The sequence below is a fragment of the Schistocerca cancellata genome, chromosome 3, assembly GCF_023864275.1.
Source record: "Schistocerca cancellata isolate TAMUIC-IGC-003103 chromosome 3, iqSchCanc2.1, whole genome shotgun sequence".
In the NCBI taxonomy this organism is placed as follows: Eukaryota; Metazoa; Arthropoda; class Insecta; order Orthoptera; family Acrididae; genus Schistocerca; species Schistocerca cancellata.
Genome location: NC_064628.1, coordinates 121673197 through 121692681, shown reverse-complemented (window position 1 = coordinate 121692681; position 19485 = coordinate 121673197). Strand labels below are relative to the sequence as shown.

Below are 19485 nucleotides of genomic sequence, written 5' to 3'. Positions count from 1 at the left end.
TCCGAGCCATACTGGTGTGTTTACCTCTGTGAGAGATTCCTGTTACTAAGTGTTTTTCCTTGACCTCTCCCCCCTCTGTCCCCTCCCCCCCTCTGTCCCCCTCCCCCTCTGTCCCCTCCCCCCTCTGTCCCCTCCCCCCTCTGTCCCCTCCCCCCTCTGTCCCCTCCCCCCTCTGTCCCCTCCCCCCCTCTGTCCCCCTCGTCCCCTCTGTCTCCCTCGTCCCCTCTGTCCCCCTCGTCCCCTCTGTCCCCCTCGTCCCCTCGTCCCCTCTGTCCCCCTCTTCCCCCCTTTCCCCCCTCACCCCTACTCTCCTTCTCTCTTCCCTACTCTCCCCCTTCCCCCTCACGCGCACACGCGCGCGCGCCCACACACACACACACACACACACACACACACACACACACACACACACACCGAGCGAGGTGGCGCAGTGGTAACACACTGGACTCGCATTCGGGAGGACGACGGTTCAATCCCGCGTCTGGCCATCCTGATTTAGGTTTTCCGTGATTTCCCTAAACGCTCCAGGCAAATGCTTGGATGGTTCCTTTGAAAGGGCATGGCCGACTTCCTTCCCCATCCTTCCCTAATCCACTGAGACCAATGACCTCACTGTTTGGTCTCTTCCCCCAAACAAACCAAACCAAACACACACCAAAAACAACTAATTTCACCATACTACCAAAGATGATCAACACCAGAGTTGTAAGTGGTGAATAACAGTAATCAACAGATGGACAAGTTGCCATAATCTTGTTCCTCTGAGGTTAAAGGTAACTGTCAGAGGGTGATGACTGAAGACAGGGACTAGTAGAGGTTAATGCTAATGACATGCAAGAACAGAGGAAGATCTGGAGCTGCCGTTATTAGCCATACTGTTCACAAATGCTGCATATGCTAATGACGTGCAAGAACAGAGGATCATCTGGAGCTGCAGTTATTAGCCATACTGTTCACAAATGCTGCATTTGGGCGAGGAGGTGAGAGAAGAGCCAAATAGTGTAGTTGTTGAAGTATCTGTTAAATTGTTTACTGCTGCTTGGCCAAGTTGGCTGTAGCCATAGTATGGTAGTTCCCATCAGAATAGATAAACAGCTGATTGTCATGACCACATCAGCATCTACATCTGTACTCTGAAAACCACTGTGAAGTACATGGCAGATTGTATGTCACAATGCACCAATTGTGAGGGTCTTCCTGTTCCATTTATGTGTGGAGTTTGGGAAGAATTACTGTTTAAATATCTCTGTGCATGAAGTAATTAATCTCATGTTGACCTCATGATCCCAGTGGGAGTGATACACAGGGGGTTATAGTACATTCCTAGTCATCATTTGAAGCTGGCTCTTGAAACTTTGTAAGTAAGCTTTCTTAGGATAGTTTCCATATATCAAGAGTCTGCGAGTTCAGTTTCTTAAGTATCATGCTCTCCCATGAATGAAACAAACTTGTGATCATTTGTGCTGCCCTTCTCTGCATACGTTCAGTATCTCCCCTTTAGTCCTATTGTGTAGGGTTCCCACACACTGGAGCAGTGTTCTAGGATGGGTCATACAAGTGATTTGTTAGCAATCTCCTTTGTAAACTAATTTCATTTCCCCAGTATTCTACCAAGAAACTGATATTTATCACCTGCTTTACCCATGACTGAGGCTATGTGATAATTCCATTTCATATCCTTGCAAAGTGTTATACGAGGTACTCCATTGTAACTAACTCCATCATCAGCAGAAAATCTGAGGGTATTAGTAATATTGTCCACAATGTCATAAATGTACAACATGAACAGCATGGGTTGCTAGTTGTTTACTGTGTGTGTGTGTGTGTGTGTGTGTGTGTGTGTGTGTGTGTGTGTGTACGGGTGCGTGCGCGTGTGGAGGGTTTATATTTTCCTTGCTGGCGGTCCCTGGTGGCATTTGTGTTTTCAAAATGATGGGGTGTGCTCCTGTTGAAATATCAGCAGTTGACAAAGCCATCGCCTGGTTTTATGCACATGTATAAACTATGCATTTAACATATGTGATACATTTAAGATTTTGGCTGAAAGGCCTTCTTCTGAAGTTAGAAAAACACACACACACACACACACACACTCACTCATTCACATTCACACAAGCGTAACTCGCACATGTATTACCACCTTCTCTGGCCACTGAAGCCATTACCTCAATGATCAGACTAACGTCAAATGTCACGTGTGTGTGTGTGTGTGTGTGTGTGTTTTCTACTTTGCCCCCCTCCACTACATATTTGCCTTGCCTGGCAAGTCTGCATGTACCTACAAAGTGGGCAACACAGTAAGGGAAGTAAAGCCTTAAACACAGCTGTAGTTGGCTGACAACTGTCCCTTACCAGTCAACTCCCTGAACTGTAAATAATATTCTTATTTTAATTGAAGCATAGACTGTGTCATCCACCTCCCTTCACAACTTGCCCTCCTGTGCTCTAGCCCATTCCACCTCTCCACACACGCCACCTTATACTCTCACTGCTACCTGTTACTTTACTCTAGCTCACCCAATGTTACCTGTCTCTTTCTCTTACTGAGGATCTAGCCAGCCAGCCTGCCTGCCTGCCTGCCTGCCTGCCTGCCTGCCTCCCTCCCTCCCTCCCTCCCTCCCCCTCTCTCTCTCTCTCTCTCTCTCTCTCTCTCTCTCTCTCTCTCTCTCTCTGAATAGTGATCAATCCTCATAGTACGTATTGCATTTCCTTCTGGGTTTTCCATAAATAGTTACTTATATTGAAAATCATCAGTGGTGAACTAGAGAAAGTATTAACCTATAACTCCCAAGCTTTGTCAGAACACATTAAGTTTGTCATCTTCTCATAAAGATGTAACCATATCTTTCAAATCTGGTGAGGCGATACAAATTGTTACCAGTGGAGGTATATCAAATTAGTTTGTAAAGCACAAAATGCCTGTGACATGCAGGACACAAAGTGCTTTTGTCCACTGATTTATTTTACTATCCAGTGTTTTTAGAGGTGAAAAACAGAGAGAGTTCCATCATGTGAGATAGTTGCCTGATGCTGTGGCAAATAAAAGGTATGTCATTGTATCTTCCTGTGTTTTAAATATATTTTCTGTCAATCACAACTTAGCCAGTTATAAGCACAGATCTCCCTACACAAAGATAGGTGACTGAGGCACTCTTAGAAATAGTCACATATGAGTATTCTTTTGCAAATTCACTTGCTGTCTCAGTTCAAGAACAAACTGTAGCAAAACCCATAAATTTAATTCACAGGAACATCCCAGTAGCAATTGTAAGTAACAGTATGTCACAATATGCATCTTTACCAATTACCCCACTGAAGATAAAAACTTCAAGGGAGAATAAAAAATTTGAAAAAGTTTATAAACCATTGTACAGCAAAACTGCTGTTTTGTCTGACAATGACCATTCCATCAAAATGTTAACCATTGAAATTGGTAGTTTCCATGCCTGCACATAGCCTACTGGTAGTAATTCATGCGGTCAGCTGGCTAATGAATGCAGTTCTTTATTTAAATTTCTCTAGCAAAGAATCGTGTTTCCAAAATTAATGATATTTTCAGGTATTGTTAACAAGAGATCTTTATTGCATGGCCCTGTTGACTTTTTCTGATCTTTGACCTGATTTACCCAACCAGTTATAGAAGAGCTTATTGTTTAATATAGATCCGGAACGACATAGAATTTTCGCTTGCACAAGACATTACCCAAAGGTGACAGGAACTAATTACAACTGGCAGACGAAATCCAATGATCAACTGAGGATTGACCACCAAGTGCTTGTATTTGTATTCTGACAGGCAGTTAACCACTAGCCAAAAAGTTGATATAAAACTTATTTCTGTTCCATTACTTACACACAGACTTAGTTGCTATAAATGGGTAATTTCCTAGGCAAAATATTTCACTATGTACATACTTCTTGATGATGCCACAGATCCTTACCAGAATCAGGAAACTATATGTTCCACAGTGTTGAAAAGAATAAAAATAATTTGTCATATAAAGCGAAATCATTAATTTTTTTATATGTTGACAAGGGTATCCTCAGTGATGGAAAATTTTGCTTGCCCTCAGTATGCTGTTGATTTACATTACATTTCAGTAGACAAGTGTTTTCACTATATTTGTTTGCATTTTATCATCCTGTAAGAATATTATCAGTGGCTGCCACTAGAATAACTGGTGCTCCCTAGAGAACATCTATTGTATCAAGAAAAATATATAACATGGTTGTTAAACACCACTTAATTTCCTCGTACAAGTGGATGATTAGGTGTAATTGTGATTTGATGACTTTTTATGTTAGCGTTTTATTTAGAATATTATGTTTATACTTCAGATATTGTAATCAATGAAACTCCAGAGAATGCAGCAATTTTTGAGAATGCAAAAGGATTCTGGCAGCTTATTAATAACAGATACTTGCCTGCTGTTAAAAATTGGATAAAAGTCATCACCAAATACTCAGGTACGACTGTAACAGCAAAATGTTCTTACTTTTTAAGTTTTTTACTTCTACCTGTACTCATGACATTCATTTTTTGTCAGGAAGTACTCAGCAGTTAAAGGAAATTATAGATCTTAAGCAGCATTTAGAAGCTGTACTTAATAAATGGTCAGAACTTAAAACAAATTTGAAATCTTTGAGTGATACTGATGAAAGTGATTCTGATCTTGAAGAAGTTGAAGAGAAAGAAGGTTATGAAGAAACAGTAAAGGATCAGACACTAAGTGAATTAAATTTCGAATTAAAAAATGATGTAAAAAGTACTGTTACAATATCTAAAAGGAAGGCTGGAGACTGGAATATATTACAAGAGGACTATGAGGAGGTACTAGTCTCTTTTGTGACTTACTTCTGTAATGGATAACTGAAATGTGATTGTGTTATATGTTACTGATGAAATTATTTTCAACAACCAGTTACTGTTTAGGCTTGAAATTTACTTTATTTCTTTAGATTGTCTTCGTATGTTATCACATCCATCTTCATAAAATATATGTTTGTCTAGTTTAACAGAATACAGTAACTATAAAAGCAAATATCAGGTCATTCAAAACCAGTTGAGAGAAGCAACTTATGTTTCAAGACCTAAATAATGTCTGATCATTAGAAATTCTCATAATTATTTACACACATTAAAAAAAAAAGTTTTGCATCACCTTGGTTCTGAGAGTTCCATAATCTGTACAGAAAATTGGAATAGAGAGCAACATAAACATCATTTCCGCCCTTTTTAACATGAAAACCACACATTGCATGTTGTACCACCATACAGCGAGACCTTCATAGGTGGTGGTCCAGATTGCTGTACACACCGGTACCTCTAATACCCAGTAGCACAGCCTCTTGCATTGATACATGCATGTATTCGTCATGGCATACTATCCACAAGTTCATCAAGACACTGTTGGTCCAGATTGCCCACTCCGTAACGGCAATTCGGTGTAGATCCCTCGGTGTGGTTGGTGGGTCACGTTGTCCATAAACAGCCCTTTTCAATCTATCCTAGGCTTTTCGATAGTGTTCATGTCTGGAGAACATGCTGGCCACTCCAGTTGAGCGATGTCGTTATCCTAAAGGAAGTCATTCACAAGAGTTGCGATTGTCTGGTTGAAGGCATATGCGACACTCATCGGTGAAGAGAACGTGATGCCAACCCTGAGCGGTCCATTCGGCCTGTTGTTGGGCCCATCTGTACTGCGCTGCATGTGTCGTGGTTGCAAAGGTGGACCTCGCCAGGGACGTCGGGAGTGAAGTTGCGCATCATGCAGCCTATTGCACACAGTTTTAGTTGTAACACAACTTCCTGTGGCTGCACACTTCCTTGTTGAGAGCCCTTCCTGGCACAAAGTAACAATGGGGACACGATCGAACCGCGGTATTGATCGTCTAGGCATGGTTGAACTACAGGCAACATGAGCCACGTACCTCCTTCCTGGTGGAATGACTGGAACTGATCGGCTGTTGGCCCCCCCCCCCCCCCCCCCTCCATCTAATAGGCACTGCTCATGCATGGTTGTTTACATCTTTGGGCGGGTTTAGTGACATCTCTGAACAGTCAGAGGGACTGTGTCTGTGATACAATATCCACAGACAACGTCTATCTTCAGGAGTTCTTGGAACTTCCGTAATGCAAAACTTTTTTTGATGTGTGTATTTTGTGATATAGCGTGTGTCTAATTGTGGCTATACTGGAATGAAATAGAGAGAAAATTATCCAGCTGTGTTAACTTCAGATATATTTTGGAAATACTCATTTTGTTTTCAGTATTAGAATGGAAGAATTTGTGATCATTTGAGTTGTTAAAAAAGGAGACTGTGTGGATGCCTGCCAGATTTAGTTCTCTCAGCTTAGCATTATTATTGAATTGTGAACATTATTCTAGGATCCTACCACAGCAAAATCAACCCTAGTTACATTAAATAAGGCCACTGGAAATACCGTGCTGGCTGGCAAGCCTCAAGCAAATAAGAAGAAGAAAAGTGGCACTGTTCAAGATGCTAAACCTTGCACTTCAACATCAAAAGATAATGCACAGTCTGTAACTTCACATGACGTTACACAACCATCAACATCGGGTGGTGCCACAGAAAGCCAGTCTCGGAAGCAGCGGCTGTTAGAAGTTGCTCCTAAGCTTCCTTTTGATGTTGACTTGTATCACTGGGAGGATGAGAATGTTGCAGTACCAACCATGTTCTGGTGATTGTTCTAGCGTATAACTTTTGTAGTACTTAATGTGACATCTGCCAGTACTGAAGTTAACAAAACGATTAATAACATTGTGTACTTTTTTGTTACATATATGATGCACATGTAATCCTTTTGTATAATTAAAAATCAAATTTCAAACAGAAAATAAAATTAGTAACCAACTGAAAACAAACAAATGATAAAGAACATCTTACAGAACTACAGGTATTTGCAATTGAGCTTAAGTGCAAAGAAGACTGCACTTTTCTGGTATTTACTTTAAAGTAGTTGTCTTAATCATATGATGTTTTGTACTTAAAGTTCTTTAATGTATTTCTCTTTAGTATTATGTCCATTGATGAGGGTCCACAGCCCATAGTCTAGTATGCACCTCTTAGACTAGTTTTTAATGTTGCTGCTTCTAGATTGTGGGATCCAGGGTTCAATTCCCGACTGGGTCGGATAATTTCTTAGCTCAGGGACTGGGTATTTGTGTTGTCCTAATCATTTCATCATTCTCATTGAAACTCAGGTCGCTCAATTGGCATCAAATAGAAATACTTGCCTTAGGTGACCAAATAATCCCAGACGGGGTTGTCCGGCCAATAATGCCATAGGAATATTTCATTTCCGTTGAAAGGGAAAAAGTCAAGAGGCACTCTCACTAGAATTTGTACACCATTAATCAGATTACATCTGCATCTAAATGATTAACTCTGTAATTCACAATTAAAAACCTGGCAGAGGGCTCATCAGAGCATCTTCAAGCTATTTCTCTACCATTCCGTTTTCATAAACAGCATTCGGGAAAAATGAACAGCTAAATTTTCCATGCTAGCTCTGATTTCTCTTACTTAAAGTTCACTGGGAAAAAAAGTAATCACCTGATTGTGCACCCACAGAAGAATCATCAAGCCTTTACAGATGGTGCAGCGATCGAGTCACGTACGGTAGTGACCAGTGAAACATGTATGTTTCCAGTGGACATTCATATTTCAAATGGATGTTGCACATAAACGTGGCTGAATGAAAGGATGTGACAGAGTGACCAAAAACTGCAATCGTGTTGGCCACACCTGTGGCCATATGATGTGTGAAGTTGCTGGATTTTGTGGTGTTTTTCTGTGGACTGTTCAGTGTGTCTACAAGCAGTAATGTTACACATGTGACTACAAAACATGACGTCAGAGTTCTAGTTGGAAAAAGAGGTGACTGAGAGCAACCGGAGATGCATTTCACAGCTTGTGAATCAAAATCACATCCGAACCTGGAAGGAACTGCTGCTGGCAGTGAGTAAAGATCATCCCAAACTTTTAGCAAGAGAACATTGCAATGGGAACTACATGCAATGAACATTTGGAGTTGGTCACTTCGTGAGAGGCCATTGCTCACATGGGCACATAAAGATGACAGCAACAAAATCCATTGGGCTGCATGAATGTGTGAATGGTTTTCTTAACACTCCCCCACCCTATTACATCTGGATTGGCCTGCAAAAATCACCTGACTACAACCCCGTAGAAAATTGGTGGGAAATGTTGGAACAGCAGGTGAAACTCTGGCATGATTATCCCCGCAATTTGGTGGAAGTGCTCAATTAAGTCCTCAAGGAGTGGTCTAACTTGGATGTAATATAAGTGCACAACCTTGTGCACTCATTTCCTAAACAAATCAAGATGGTAGACAAGCCCAGGGGCAGAATTACATGGTATTAAATGATGCCTGTATTGATTCCTCAAGGGATGACTAATTTTTTTTCCAGGTAACTTATTATGATAATTTCTTCATATGTAGGTCAGCACCAAGAAGATATTTTCTGATTCAGAGCAGAAAGTTAGTTACTGAAATTTGATGAGGAGATATTGCTGTTTTAACGATTGCCACCCCAATTCGCATATTGTATCCATGGAACTCTCTCCCCTATTTTAGGATAATACAAAACGAGCTGCCCTTCTTTGAACTTTTCCTATCTCATGTGGATCTCACACTGCACAGCAGTACTCCAAACAAGGACAGACAGGTGTAGTGTAGGCAGTCTCTTTAGTAGACGTGTTGCTTTTTCTAAGCATTCTGCCAATAAATCCCAGTCTTCAGTTTGCTTTCCCCACAACGTTATCTGTGTATCATTCCAGTTTAAGGTATTCATGATTTTAATCCCTAAATACTTAGTTAAATTCACAGTTTCTAGATGTGTATGATTTATTGTGTGTAGAGTCAGTTGCAACTTTTTCATACCATATAGATTTGTTGTCTAAATCATTTTGCAATTGATTTTGATCATTTGATGACTTTGTTGAGACTGGTTTGACGCAGCTCTTCATGGTATTCTATCTGTCCAAGCCTCCTTTTGTGAATAACTACAGCAATCTACATCTCTTGGTATTCCTCTATGATTTTAACCCCCCCCCCCCCCCCCCCCAAGTTCCCTCCAGTACTAAACTGGTGATCCCTTGATGTCTCAGAATGTGGCTTGTCAACCAATCCCTTCTTCTAGTCAGTTTGTGCCATAAATTTCTTTTCTCCACAATTCTGCTCATAATCTCCTCATTAGTTACATGATGACCCATCTAATCTTCAGCATTCTTCTGTAACACCACTTTTCAAAAGCTTCTATTAGCTTCTTATTGAAACTGTTTATCACTCATTTTTCACTTCCATACTTGGCTACACTCCATACAAATACTTTCAGGAGAGACTTCCTAACACAGCAATCTATATTCGAGGTTAATAAATTTCTCTTCTTCAGAAATGCTTTTCTTGCCACTGCGAGTCTGCATTTTATAGCCTTTCTACTTTGGTAATCATCGGTTATTGCTGCCAAAAAATAGCAAAACTTATCTACTGTTTGCAGTGTTTCATTTCCTAATCTAATTCCCTGAGCATCACATGATTTAATTTGACTACATTCCAGTATCTGTGTTTTGCTTTTGTCGATGTTCTTCTTATATCCTCCTTTCAGACACTATCCATTCTGTTCAGCTGCTCATCCAAGACCTTTCCTGTCTCTGACAGGATTATAATGTCATTAGCAAACCTCAAAGTTTTTATTTCTTCTCCCTGAACTTTAATTCCTACTCCAAATTTTTCTTAGATTTCCTTTTGTGCTTATTCAGTGCAAAGATTGAATAATGTCGCTGTAGGCTACAATCCTGTCTCACTCCCTCCTCAACCATTGCTTCCCTTTAATGCCTCTCAATTCTTATAACTGAGCTTTCTCTAAGTCTAAAACTGCTATAAACATAGGTTTCCTTCCCTTTATCTATCTTCTAAGAGAAGTTGTAGGGTCAGTAGTGCCTCGTGTATTCCTACATTTCTCTGGAATCCAAAGTGATCTTCCCTGAGATTGGCTTCTACCAGATTTTCCATTCTTCTGTAAAGAATTTGTGTATTTTGCAACCATGACGCCAGCACCTGCTTCCTTTATTTGAAGTTGCTATATTCTTTGTGAAGTCTGAGGGTATATCACCTGTTTCATACATTTTGCACACCAGATAGAAGAGTTTTATCATGGCTGGCTCTCACATGATGACTTTAGAAGATGGTAAATGACAATATCACCTGCAAACAGCTGAGGAGGGCTGCTCAGATCATCTCCTAAACCAATTGTATAAATCAGGGACCTATAACACTTCCTTGGGGAACACCAGATATTACGTCTGTTTTACTTGATGACTTTCTGTTGCTTACTGTGAACTGTGACCTTTTTTACAGGAACTGATGAGATATTACTTTGCAAGCACACAGTTTGATTGGAATTCACTTGTGATGAATGGTGTCAAAAGCTTTCTGGAAATCTAAAAATATGAAATCAGTTTGACATCCTGTGTTGAAGCCCACATTCATGAGAATGAAGAGCTCATTGTGTTTCAGAAGAACAATATTTTATAAATCCATGTTTGCTATGTTAATAAATCATTATCTTTGAGGTAATTCATAATGTTTGAACACATTGTGTGTTGAAACTTCCTGGCAGATTAAAACTGTGTGCCGGACCAAGAGTCGAACTCGGGAGAGTTCGCAGGAGAGCTTCTGTGAAGTTTGGAAGGTAGGAGATGAGGTACTGGTGGAATTAAAGCTGTGAGGACGGGGCGTGAGTCATGCTTGGGTAGCTCAGTTGGTAGAGCACTTGCCCGCGAAAGGCCAAGGTCCCGAGTTCGACTCTCGGTCTGGCACAGTTTTAATCTGCCAGGAAGTTTCATATCAGTGCACTCTCCACTGTAGAGTGAAAATTTCATTCTAGAAACATTGTGTGTTCCTAAATCCTACTGCAAATCAACATTAATGATAAGGGTCTGTAATTCAGCGGACTACCCCTATTTTGTTTCTTGACTATTGATGTGACCTGTGCAACTTTCCAGTCTTTAGGTATGGACCTTTGAAAGTGAGTGGTTGTGTATTATATCAGATACTCTGAAATAAATCTAATTGATATACAATCTGCACTGGTATAATTGCCATTATTAAGTGACTTAAGCTATTTTTTACACCAAGGATATGTACTTCTGGGTTGTGTCTTGGCCCTGGTGTACATGATCAGAATCTCTGTGGCTCTTCTGCCAGATTTTGAGACATAGTTTCATTGTGGAAACTATTAAAAGCATCTCGCACTGAAATCCATGCTAAATTTTGTCTTCTGTAAAACTTGGCCAATCTTGAGGATTTTCCATTCCTTTAAATTTGGCATGCTTTTTCCATTGCTTCTGCAACAGTGTAATGACCTGTTTTGTGTACCATGGGGGATCAGTACCATCTCGTTGTTATAAGTAATTCTGTTGCTGTCAGCACTATTCCTTTGAATTCAGGCACATGTGGTCCATGCTGTATTGTTAGTTCAGAAGGAATGGAGATCGTCTTTTAGGAAGGCATCAATCAGAATTTTTATCTACTTTTTGTAAATAGATATATTTTGCATTTATTGTTGGCGTGTTTGCATGTTATGATATTCAATCTCGTTACAGTGACCTTGTGGTCACTAATCCCTACAGTAATGATGCTCCCTATTTGCTCAAGATTATTTGTTGTAAAGAGATCAAGTATGTTTTTGCAGCCATTTATGCTTCAGATGGGCTCCTGAACTAATTGTTCAAAATGATCCTTGCAAAACCCATTTTGTAAAATTTCAGACAACGTTTTTTGTCTGCCACTGACTTTAAACATGTATTTTTGCCAACATATGGAGGACAGATTGAAGCTACCACAAAGTACACTATGTGATCAACAGTATCCGGACACTGGCTGAAAATGGCTTGCAAGTTTGTGGCGCCCTCCATCGGTAATGCTGGAATTCAGTATGGCGTTGGCCCACCCTTAGCCTTGATGACAGCTTCTACTCTCACAGGCATACGTTCAAGCAGGTGTTGGAAGGTTTCTTGGGAATGGCAGCCCATTCTTCACAGAGAGCTGCACTGAGGAGAGGTGTCGATGTCAGCTGGTGAGGCCTGGCACAAAGTCGGCGTTCCGAAACTTCCCAAAGGTGTTCTACAGGACTCAGGTCAGGACTCTGTGCAGGCCAGTCCATTACAGGGATGATGTTATCGTGTATCCACTCCGCCACAGGCTATGTTTTATGAACAGGTGCTCGATCATGTTGAAAGATGCAGTCCCTGTCCCCAAATTGCTCTTCAACAGTGGGAAGCAAGAAGGTACTTAAAACATCATTGTAGGCCTGTGCTGTGGTAGTGCCATGCAAAACAACAAGGGGGTGCAAGCCTCCTCCATGACAAAACACGACCACGCCGTAACACCACCACTACCTCTGAATTTTACTTTTGACTCTACACAAGCTGGTAGATGACGTTCACTGGGCATTCGCCATACCCACACCCTGCCATTGTATTGCCACATTGTGTACTGTAATTTGTCACTCCACATAACGTTTTTCCATTGTTCAATCATCCAATGTTTACACTCCTTACACCAAGTGAGGTGTCGTTTGGCATTTACCGGCATGATGTAAGGCTTATGAACAGCCACTCGACCATGAAATCCAAGTTTTCTCACCTCCTGCCTATTTGTCATAGTACTTGCAATGGATCCTGATGCAGTTTGGAAATCCTGTGTGATGGTCTGGATAGATGTCTGCCTATTACATATTACGACCCTCTTCAACTGTCAGTGGTCTCTGTCAGTCAACAAATGAGGTCAGCCTGTACACTTTTGTGCTGTATGTGTCCCTTCACATTTCCACTTCACTATCACATCAGAAACAGTGGACCTAGGGATATGTTGGAGTGTGGAAATCTCGCATACAGACAAATGACACAAGTGACACCCAATCACCTGACCATATTCGAAGTCTGTGAGTTCCACGGAGGGCCCAATTCTCCTCTCTCACAATGTCTAATGACTACTGAGGTCGCTGATATGGAGTACCTGGCAGTAGGTGTCAGCACGATGTACCCAATATGAAAAACTTATGCTTTTGGGGGTGTCTGTATACTTTAGATCGCACAGTGTATATTGTATGAGTGGCGGATATGTTTGAAATGAGACTAATTTTTTTTTTTTTTTTTTTTAACTGTTCAGCAACTTTGTTGTCTCAGCTGGGGAACTATCTACTTCAGTTTCACTACAAGATGAACTACTTCTGACAGCAGTAAACATTTCACCACCAGCTGTAGTTACTCTATCCTTTCTAAACACTGATGGGTTCTTTGTAAAAATTTCAGCTGATATTATCTCTGGTCTTAGCCATCTTTGCATACCTACAACAATTTGAGCCTCAGTCGCTTCTGTTAGCATATGGGATTCTGGTTCTTTCCCGTCATAGCTGCAACAATTTACAACTGCAGTACTGATTGTTTCTAGATCTACACTCATCCTGTGTTTATCCTGCACCCTTTTAGACTCCTTGCTGTAGTTTCTTGAGATCCTCCCCACAGCCCCCACTACCCATTTAGCACCTTCCTAACTGTGGTGGAACCCTGGTACGACTCAAGGAACCTGAAGCCTATATGGTCACAGAACCATCCGAGCCTCTGATTCAGACCCACCACTTGGGTCTATATCAAAGCTCCACAGTCGGTCCTGTTGACAGTGCTGTAGATAGTGAGCTCCACTTTCATCTCGCAAGCAAGACTGATAGTCTGTACCTCTTCTGTTAGCTGCTAGAGACCAAAGAGAATCTCTTCTGATTCAAAGCAAATCTCTTCTGATTCAAAGCCACACACATCATTAGTACTAACATCAGCTCCCAACTGAAGTTACCTGCACCCTGTCCTCTTTATAGTTTTCAGAAACATACATTCCACACCTAGAATGTTTCCTCCAGGTATACATACTGAAGGCACACTGGATTTCTTCTCTTCCTTAGCAGCCATATCCCTAAGAAGCCCCATTAGATGCCAAATGTCGGAGCTTCCAACTATAGGTAATCCCACCCTTTGTGACTGCCTAGATCTTGCAGGCCGAGAGGCTTCTGCTGAAATGGGGCAAGCGACTGCATCTGGTGCAGGATGTTGATCAGGCACAGACACCACCTAAAACCATTTCGTCAGACAAACTGGGGAGGCCCTCTTATCAGCCCTCCAGGAAGTCTTTCACTGCCTGCCATGTCTTTGGAGGACATCCCACTCGATTATGGGTGAGGGGTCAGCCTTAATGCAGGCAGTACCCAGTATGGCCGCAATAGTGGACCAATTGGGGGACATGTGGGATGTGCTGGACATCGTTTGGATCCCCGCGTGTGGCACCCCTCATAGTCATGCTGATTGGCGACAGCTGCAAGCAGCTTGGCCAAAACCAGTATCATATGGAGCTGTGAGTGAAGGGTTGCCAAATCAGCTTGCATCTGATCACAGCAGTCATGGTACCTATGCACAGTAAAGATGTTGGAAACATCGTAGACGGTTATTGAAATAAAAGAACTGTGCCTGATAAGTACACAAACGTGCATGAAATTTAGGAGTTTAAAGAGCACAGAGGAAATTCATAATAAGTCTACAGACGTTAAAGTAACCTCTGGCGTGCCACAGGGGAGTGTTATGGGACCATTGCTTTTCACAATACATATAAATGACCTAGTAGATAGTGTCGGAAGTTCCATGCGACTTTTCGCGGATGATGCTGTAATATACAGAGAAGTTGCAGCATTAGAAAATTGTAGCGAAATGCAGGAAGATCTGCAGCGGATAGGCACTTGGTGCAGGGAGTGGCAACTGACCTTTAACATAGACAAATGTAATGCATTGCAAATACATAGAAAGAAGGATCCTTTATTGTATGATTATATGATAGCAGAACAAACACTGGTAGCAGTTACTTTTGTAAAATATCTGGGAGTATGCGTGCGGAACGATTTGAAGTGGAATGATCATATAAAATTAATTGTTGGTAAGGCGGGTACCAGGTTGAGATTCATTGGGAGAGTCCTTAGAAAATGTAGTCCATCAACAAAGGAGGTGGCTTACAAAACACTCGTTCGACCTATACTTGAGTATTGCGCATCAGTGTGGGATCCGTACCAGATCGGGTTGACGGAGGAGATAGAGAAGATCCAAAGAAGAGCGGCGCGTTTCGTCACAGGCTTATTTGGTAACCATGATAGCGTTATGGAGATGTTTAACAAACTCAAGTGGCAGACTCTGCAAGAGAGGCGCTCTGCATCGCGGTGTAGCTTGCTCGCCAGGTTTCGAGAGGGTGCGTTTCTGGATGAGGTATCGAATATATTGCTTCCCCCTACTTATACCTCCCGAGGAGATCACGAATGTAAAATTAGAGAGATTAGAGCGTGCACGGAGGCTTTCAGACAGTCGTTCTTCCCGCGAACCATACGCGACTGGAACAGGAAAGGGAGGTAATGACAGTGGCACGTAAAGTGCCCTCCGCCACACACCGTTGGGTGGCTTGCGGATGTTGATGTAGATAAGTCACTTACGAGATGCTGTATCAACTCACAAATTAAGTGGTGTACTTTGATGTGTTAAGAGGATACATGGGCAGAGACTCCCCAAAATTATGGAAGAACTAAAGATGGATGGGAAAAGACCTAGAGGGAGCCCAAGAACACGGTGGAAAATGGGAGTGAGAATATCTGTAGATAGGAAAGGTGTGACCTGGCAGCAAGTGGAGGAAGAAAAGTGGTTGGAGGACCGAGCCAAATGGAGAGGACTCGTCAGCACCCAGACCCGGCAGTAGCTGAAGCTACTGTAGATAGATAGATAGATAGACTTTGATGTGCTGCTGCAGTAATGAAAGGTACCACTTAGCTTGAGAAAGCTGGTTGTTACAGGCTTTATAGTTTTCTTACTGGGACCTCATTTTGCATTTGTTATTGGTTTGCTGCAAATAGGATAGTTTTTGTTCACTGTATAGTAAAATACCCATCAAAATGCCAGGCGTTTCTGTAGTCTGTAGTCACATAGTTTCTGTAGTCACTTCAGGCAAATGCTACAACAGTTTTAAAAGGAGGTCGTGACTACTTCTGTCTCCCTTCATTCTTGATCTCATTCTGTCTTTAATGACATCAGTGCGACTTTAAATTTGAACTGTCCTCCTTCTCCAGTCATCATCTTTTATCGGGGTGGACGGTTTTATAATTAGTGTATGCTCCATTATTAGCTTTGAGGAGCTGTTTTTGATGCCCTGCAACCAGCAAGATACATTCCTCTTACACGAAGCCACTGCGTGATTTGTTGAATGCATTGCCTTTCACACTATGGATGACTCTGGGACCGGATTGAGCATAGATAATGATTCTTACTATCTGTTCACATGGCATTCCCCTAGAACGCATTATAAACCCTTTCATATTGTGGAAAGAAACAGATATGGTGGTGTCAGTTCTTTGCCTGATGCAGTGTCAGTTCTTTGCCTGATGCAGTGTCAGTTCTTTGCCTGATGCAGTGTCATTAAGAGCACATACACCATTGTGTGTACTGTGACTGCCTAGTTTACACAGATGATGTTTCCTGTCACTCCAAAACAGAACAGCCCTTCCCCATAGATAATTTTCCCTGCATGTACTTCAGAGACATTATCTCTGTATTTGTGGAGCCTCACAAGTAAGCCTGATTTGCCAAATTTTGTTCATTATGTAATTGTCATGTCACTCTATATAATTATTCATGATGTGGATATAATAGAGGGAAACATTCCACTTGGGAAAAATATATCTAAAAACAAAGATGATGTGATTTACCAAACGAAAGCGCTGGCAGGTCGATAGACACACAAACATACACACAAAATTTAAGCTTTCGCAACCAATGGTTGCTTCATCAGGAAAGAGGGAAGGAGAGGGAAAGACGAAAGGATGTGGGTTTTAAGGGAGAGGGTAAGGAGTCATTCTAATCCCGGGAGCGGGATTTTCCCCCTAAGGTAAGTCTTTCCACTCCCGGGATTAGAATGTCTCCTTACCCTCTCCCTTAAAACCCACATCCTTTCGTCTTTCCCTCTCCTTCCCTCTTTCCTGATGAAGCAACCGTTGGTTGCGAAAGCTTGAATTTTGTGTGTATGTTTGTGTTTGTTTGTGTGTGTATTGACCTGCCAGCGCTTTCGTTTGGTAAGTCACATCATCTTTGTTTTTAGATATATATAATTATTCATTTTGGTTGTGTTTATCATATAGTTCACTTAATAATTATTGTAGTTATAAATTAATATCATGTGTACAAATAATCCACTAAAAAGATATATTGAAGAGAATAAAAATAAATAAATAAACAAATTAATATGTTCAGTGTGTGTTAGTGAGTATGTATTAATTAGAAACCTTTTTTGTTTAGTGTGAAACCAGATGGAGCAAGATTTTGGTCAGCAACTTCAACTGATGAACTCGAAGAGATACCAGTGCCAGATGGTGCTGCCACCTTACGTACACGTGTAATAGAGTTCACAGGAAAGTATGAACCTGTGAAATGGGCTTGCAGAGCACCCCTTCCCAGTGGAAAGCTCTGTCCAAGAAGAGATAGATACAAGGTTAATTTCATCAATAAATTATAATTTAACCCCATTTTGACACAGCTTTGTTAAATCCATTATCTCTAAATCTGAATTTTCCCTTTGGGATTTTCAAGAATTTAATGTGATATTACAATATGGTAATATACAGTAGAATGCAAAACTGCTCTGTATTTGATTCCTGCCACAGGATACCACCATCCTCAATAGAATCAGTCATTTCTCTTCATCCGACCTCCCCCTCCACCCCCCACCCCCCTTTCTTTGCCAATTCCATGTATGTTCAAGACCCCCCTTCGATGACATACTCTATCTTCCATATACCTAGAAACCTCTGTCACTCCCATCAGTGCCCAACTCCAAAACATCTTCTTCAAACCCCAAGTACTGTAATTAATCTATCCTCTAAAAAGCTGACCACTTCAAAAGTTTCAATCCTCTAAAAAAAGACTTATCTTTAGTCCCAAAAACCTAGTTTAATCATGGTGTGTCTGTTCAGACTCTTCTTTCCTTTGTTTCCTTCAGTGAAAATATTTCTGCACTACTCACTCTACTGACAATAGTCAATCCAAAACACAGATTGATCCATGTATTACACAGTTCCAGTCCATATTCATATGTGATATCTCTCCACCCCTCACGCGCCCCCCCCCTCCCGTTTCCCGTCCCTGAGCACCCACTGGTTCTTACCAGAAATTTCACAGTTCCATTTGAGCTTCCCCTTCCTTCCTCAAATCTCATCCCAGTGATTTCAAGATTCCATTATGAAACATTATTTTGTTGAAAATTGACATTTTGAGAACCATGACTGTAATGCTTGCAAGGTTTATAATTGGAACAGCAACCAGCTACAGGTATGGTTTAAAAAGATTTATTTGAATCCGACCATGACCAGTTTGATTTCTTACAAATCCATCTTCAAATGGTTGTTACAGGCTTCGTTGTTTTCTTACTGGGGCCTCATTTTGCATTTGTTATTGGTTTGCTGCGATAGGATAGTTTTTGTTCACTGTTTAGTAAAATTTATTACAGATTTAGATCTTTTGATATCTGTCAAAACATTTATGTAAGGGCTTTTAGATTTATTATAGTGTGAAATGTTGCAAAAACCTATGTGGTGTGTGATTCTGATTGATGAAATCACTGTATTTTTGTTATGAATTACAAAATCAACATGCTTGTGGACGTGTACTATGTGAATGCTGTTCAGTTCCCTGGAATACACTTTATACGACACCATTCTCTGTTTAATGGCAACACACACCCTAAACATTTATAGACCATGATCCAGCTTCACATAACATAAACAGTATTTTCAAAGGCATTAACAGTGATGAAGATGTTAGGTTACCAGTGGTGTGGTAGTGTATGAGTACAATAAAATATGTTTTTCTAGCAATGTACTGAATGGTTAGAATTACATATGCAAAGGTTATATATAAACAGTAACAAGTACTGTCTACAGTACATAGGCACAATAAGATAAGTTTTCTATTATAGTGATAAAGCTAGCTTTGAATATTGAACCTATAGCTGCACTTTACATTATAAATAGTTATGTTTGAGTACACCTGACTATGAATATAATTAAGTTTTAATTTAACAATGAAGATATAAATCATTTAAACTGCGTTTATACACGATGGGTAAAAAATATTTTTATAAAACCAGTTTTAAAGTACTACAGTTATCTCAAACTATATGAATGTTATGCTGGTTTAAATGAAGAGAGGACCTCTCAGATATTATTTAGGAAGGAGGTGTTGGATGATTCTGTTTGTTGATTCAAAATGAGATCGGGAAAAGTGTTCTTATGTATATGTATTTCAATCTTCTCTACAAGATTCATTGTGCCACCCTTAACTGTGGGGTATAAGATCTGTAGATTGTTT

General features: G+C 40.8%; 1 protein-coding gene across 2 annotated transcripts in view; it reads left to right on the top strand.

The window, feature by feature from the left end:
- Nucleotides 1-19485, top strand: part of LOC126177146 (UV-stimulated scaffold protein A-like) — a 126205-nt gene that overhangs the window by 68168 nt on the left and 38552 nt on the right. For both annotated transcript variants that reach the window (XM_049924418.1, XM_049924419.1), the window contains 4 exons: nucleotides 4339-4467; nucleotides 4548-4831; nucleotides 6390-6703; nucleotides 17419-17611. In XM_049924418.1, the coding sequence (XP_049780375.1) occupies nucleotides 4339-4467; nucleotides 4548-4831; nucleotides 6390-6703; nucleotides 17419-17611 (920 nt within the window). The remainder of the gene's footprint in view (nucleotides 1-4338; nucleotides 4468-4547; nucleotides 4832-6389; nucleotides 6704-17418; nucleotides 17612-19485) is intronic.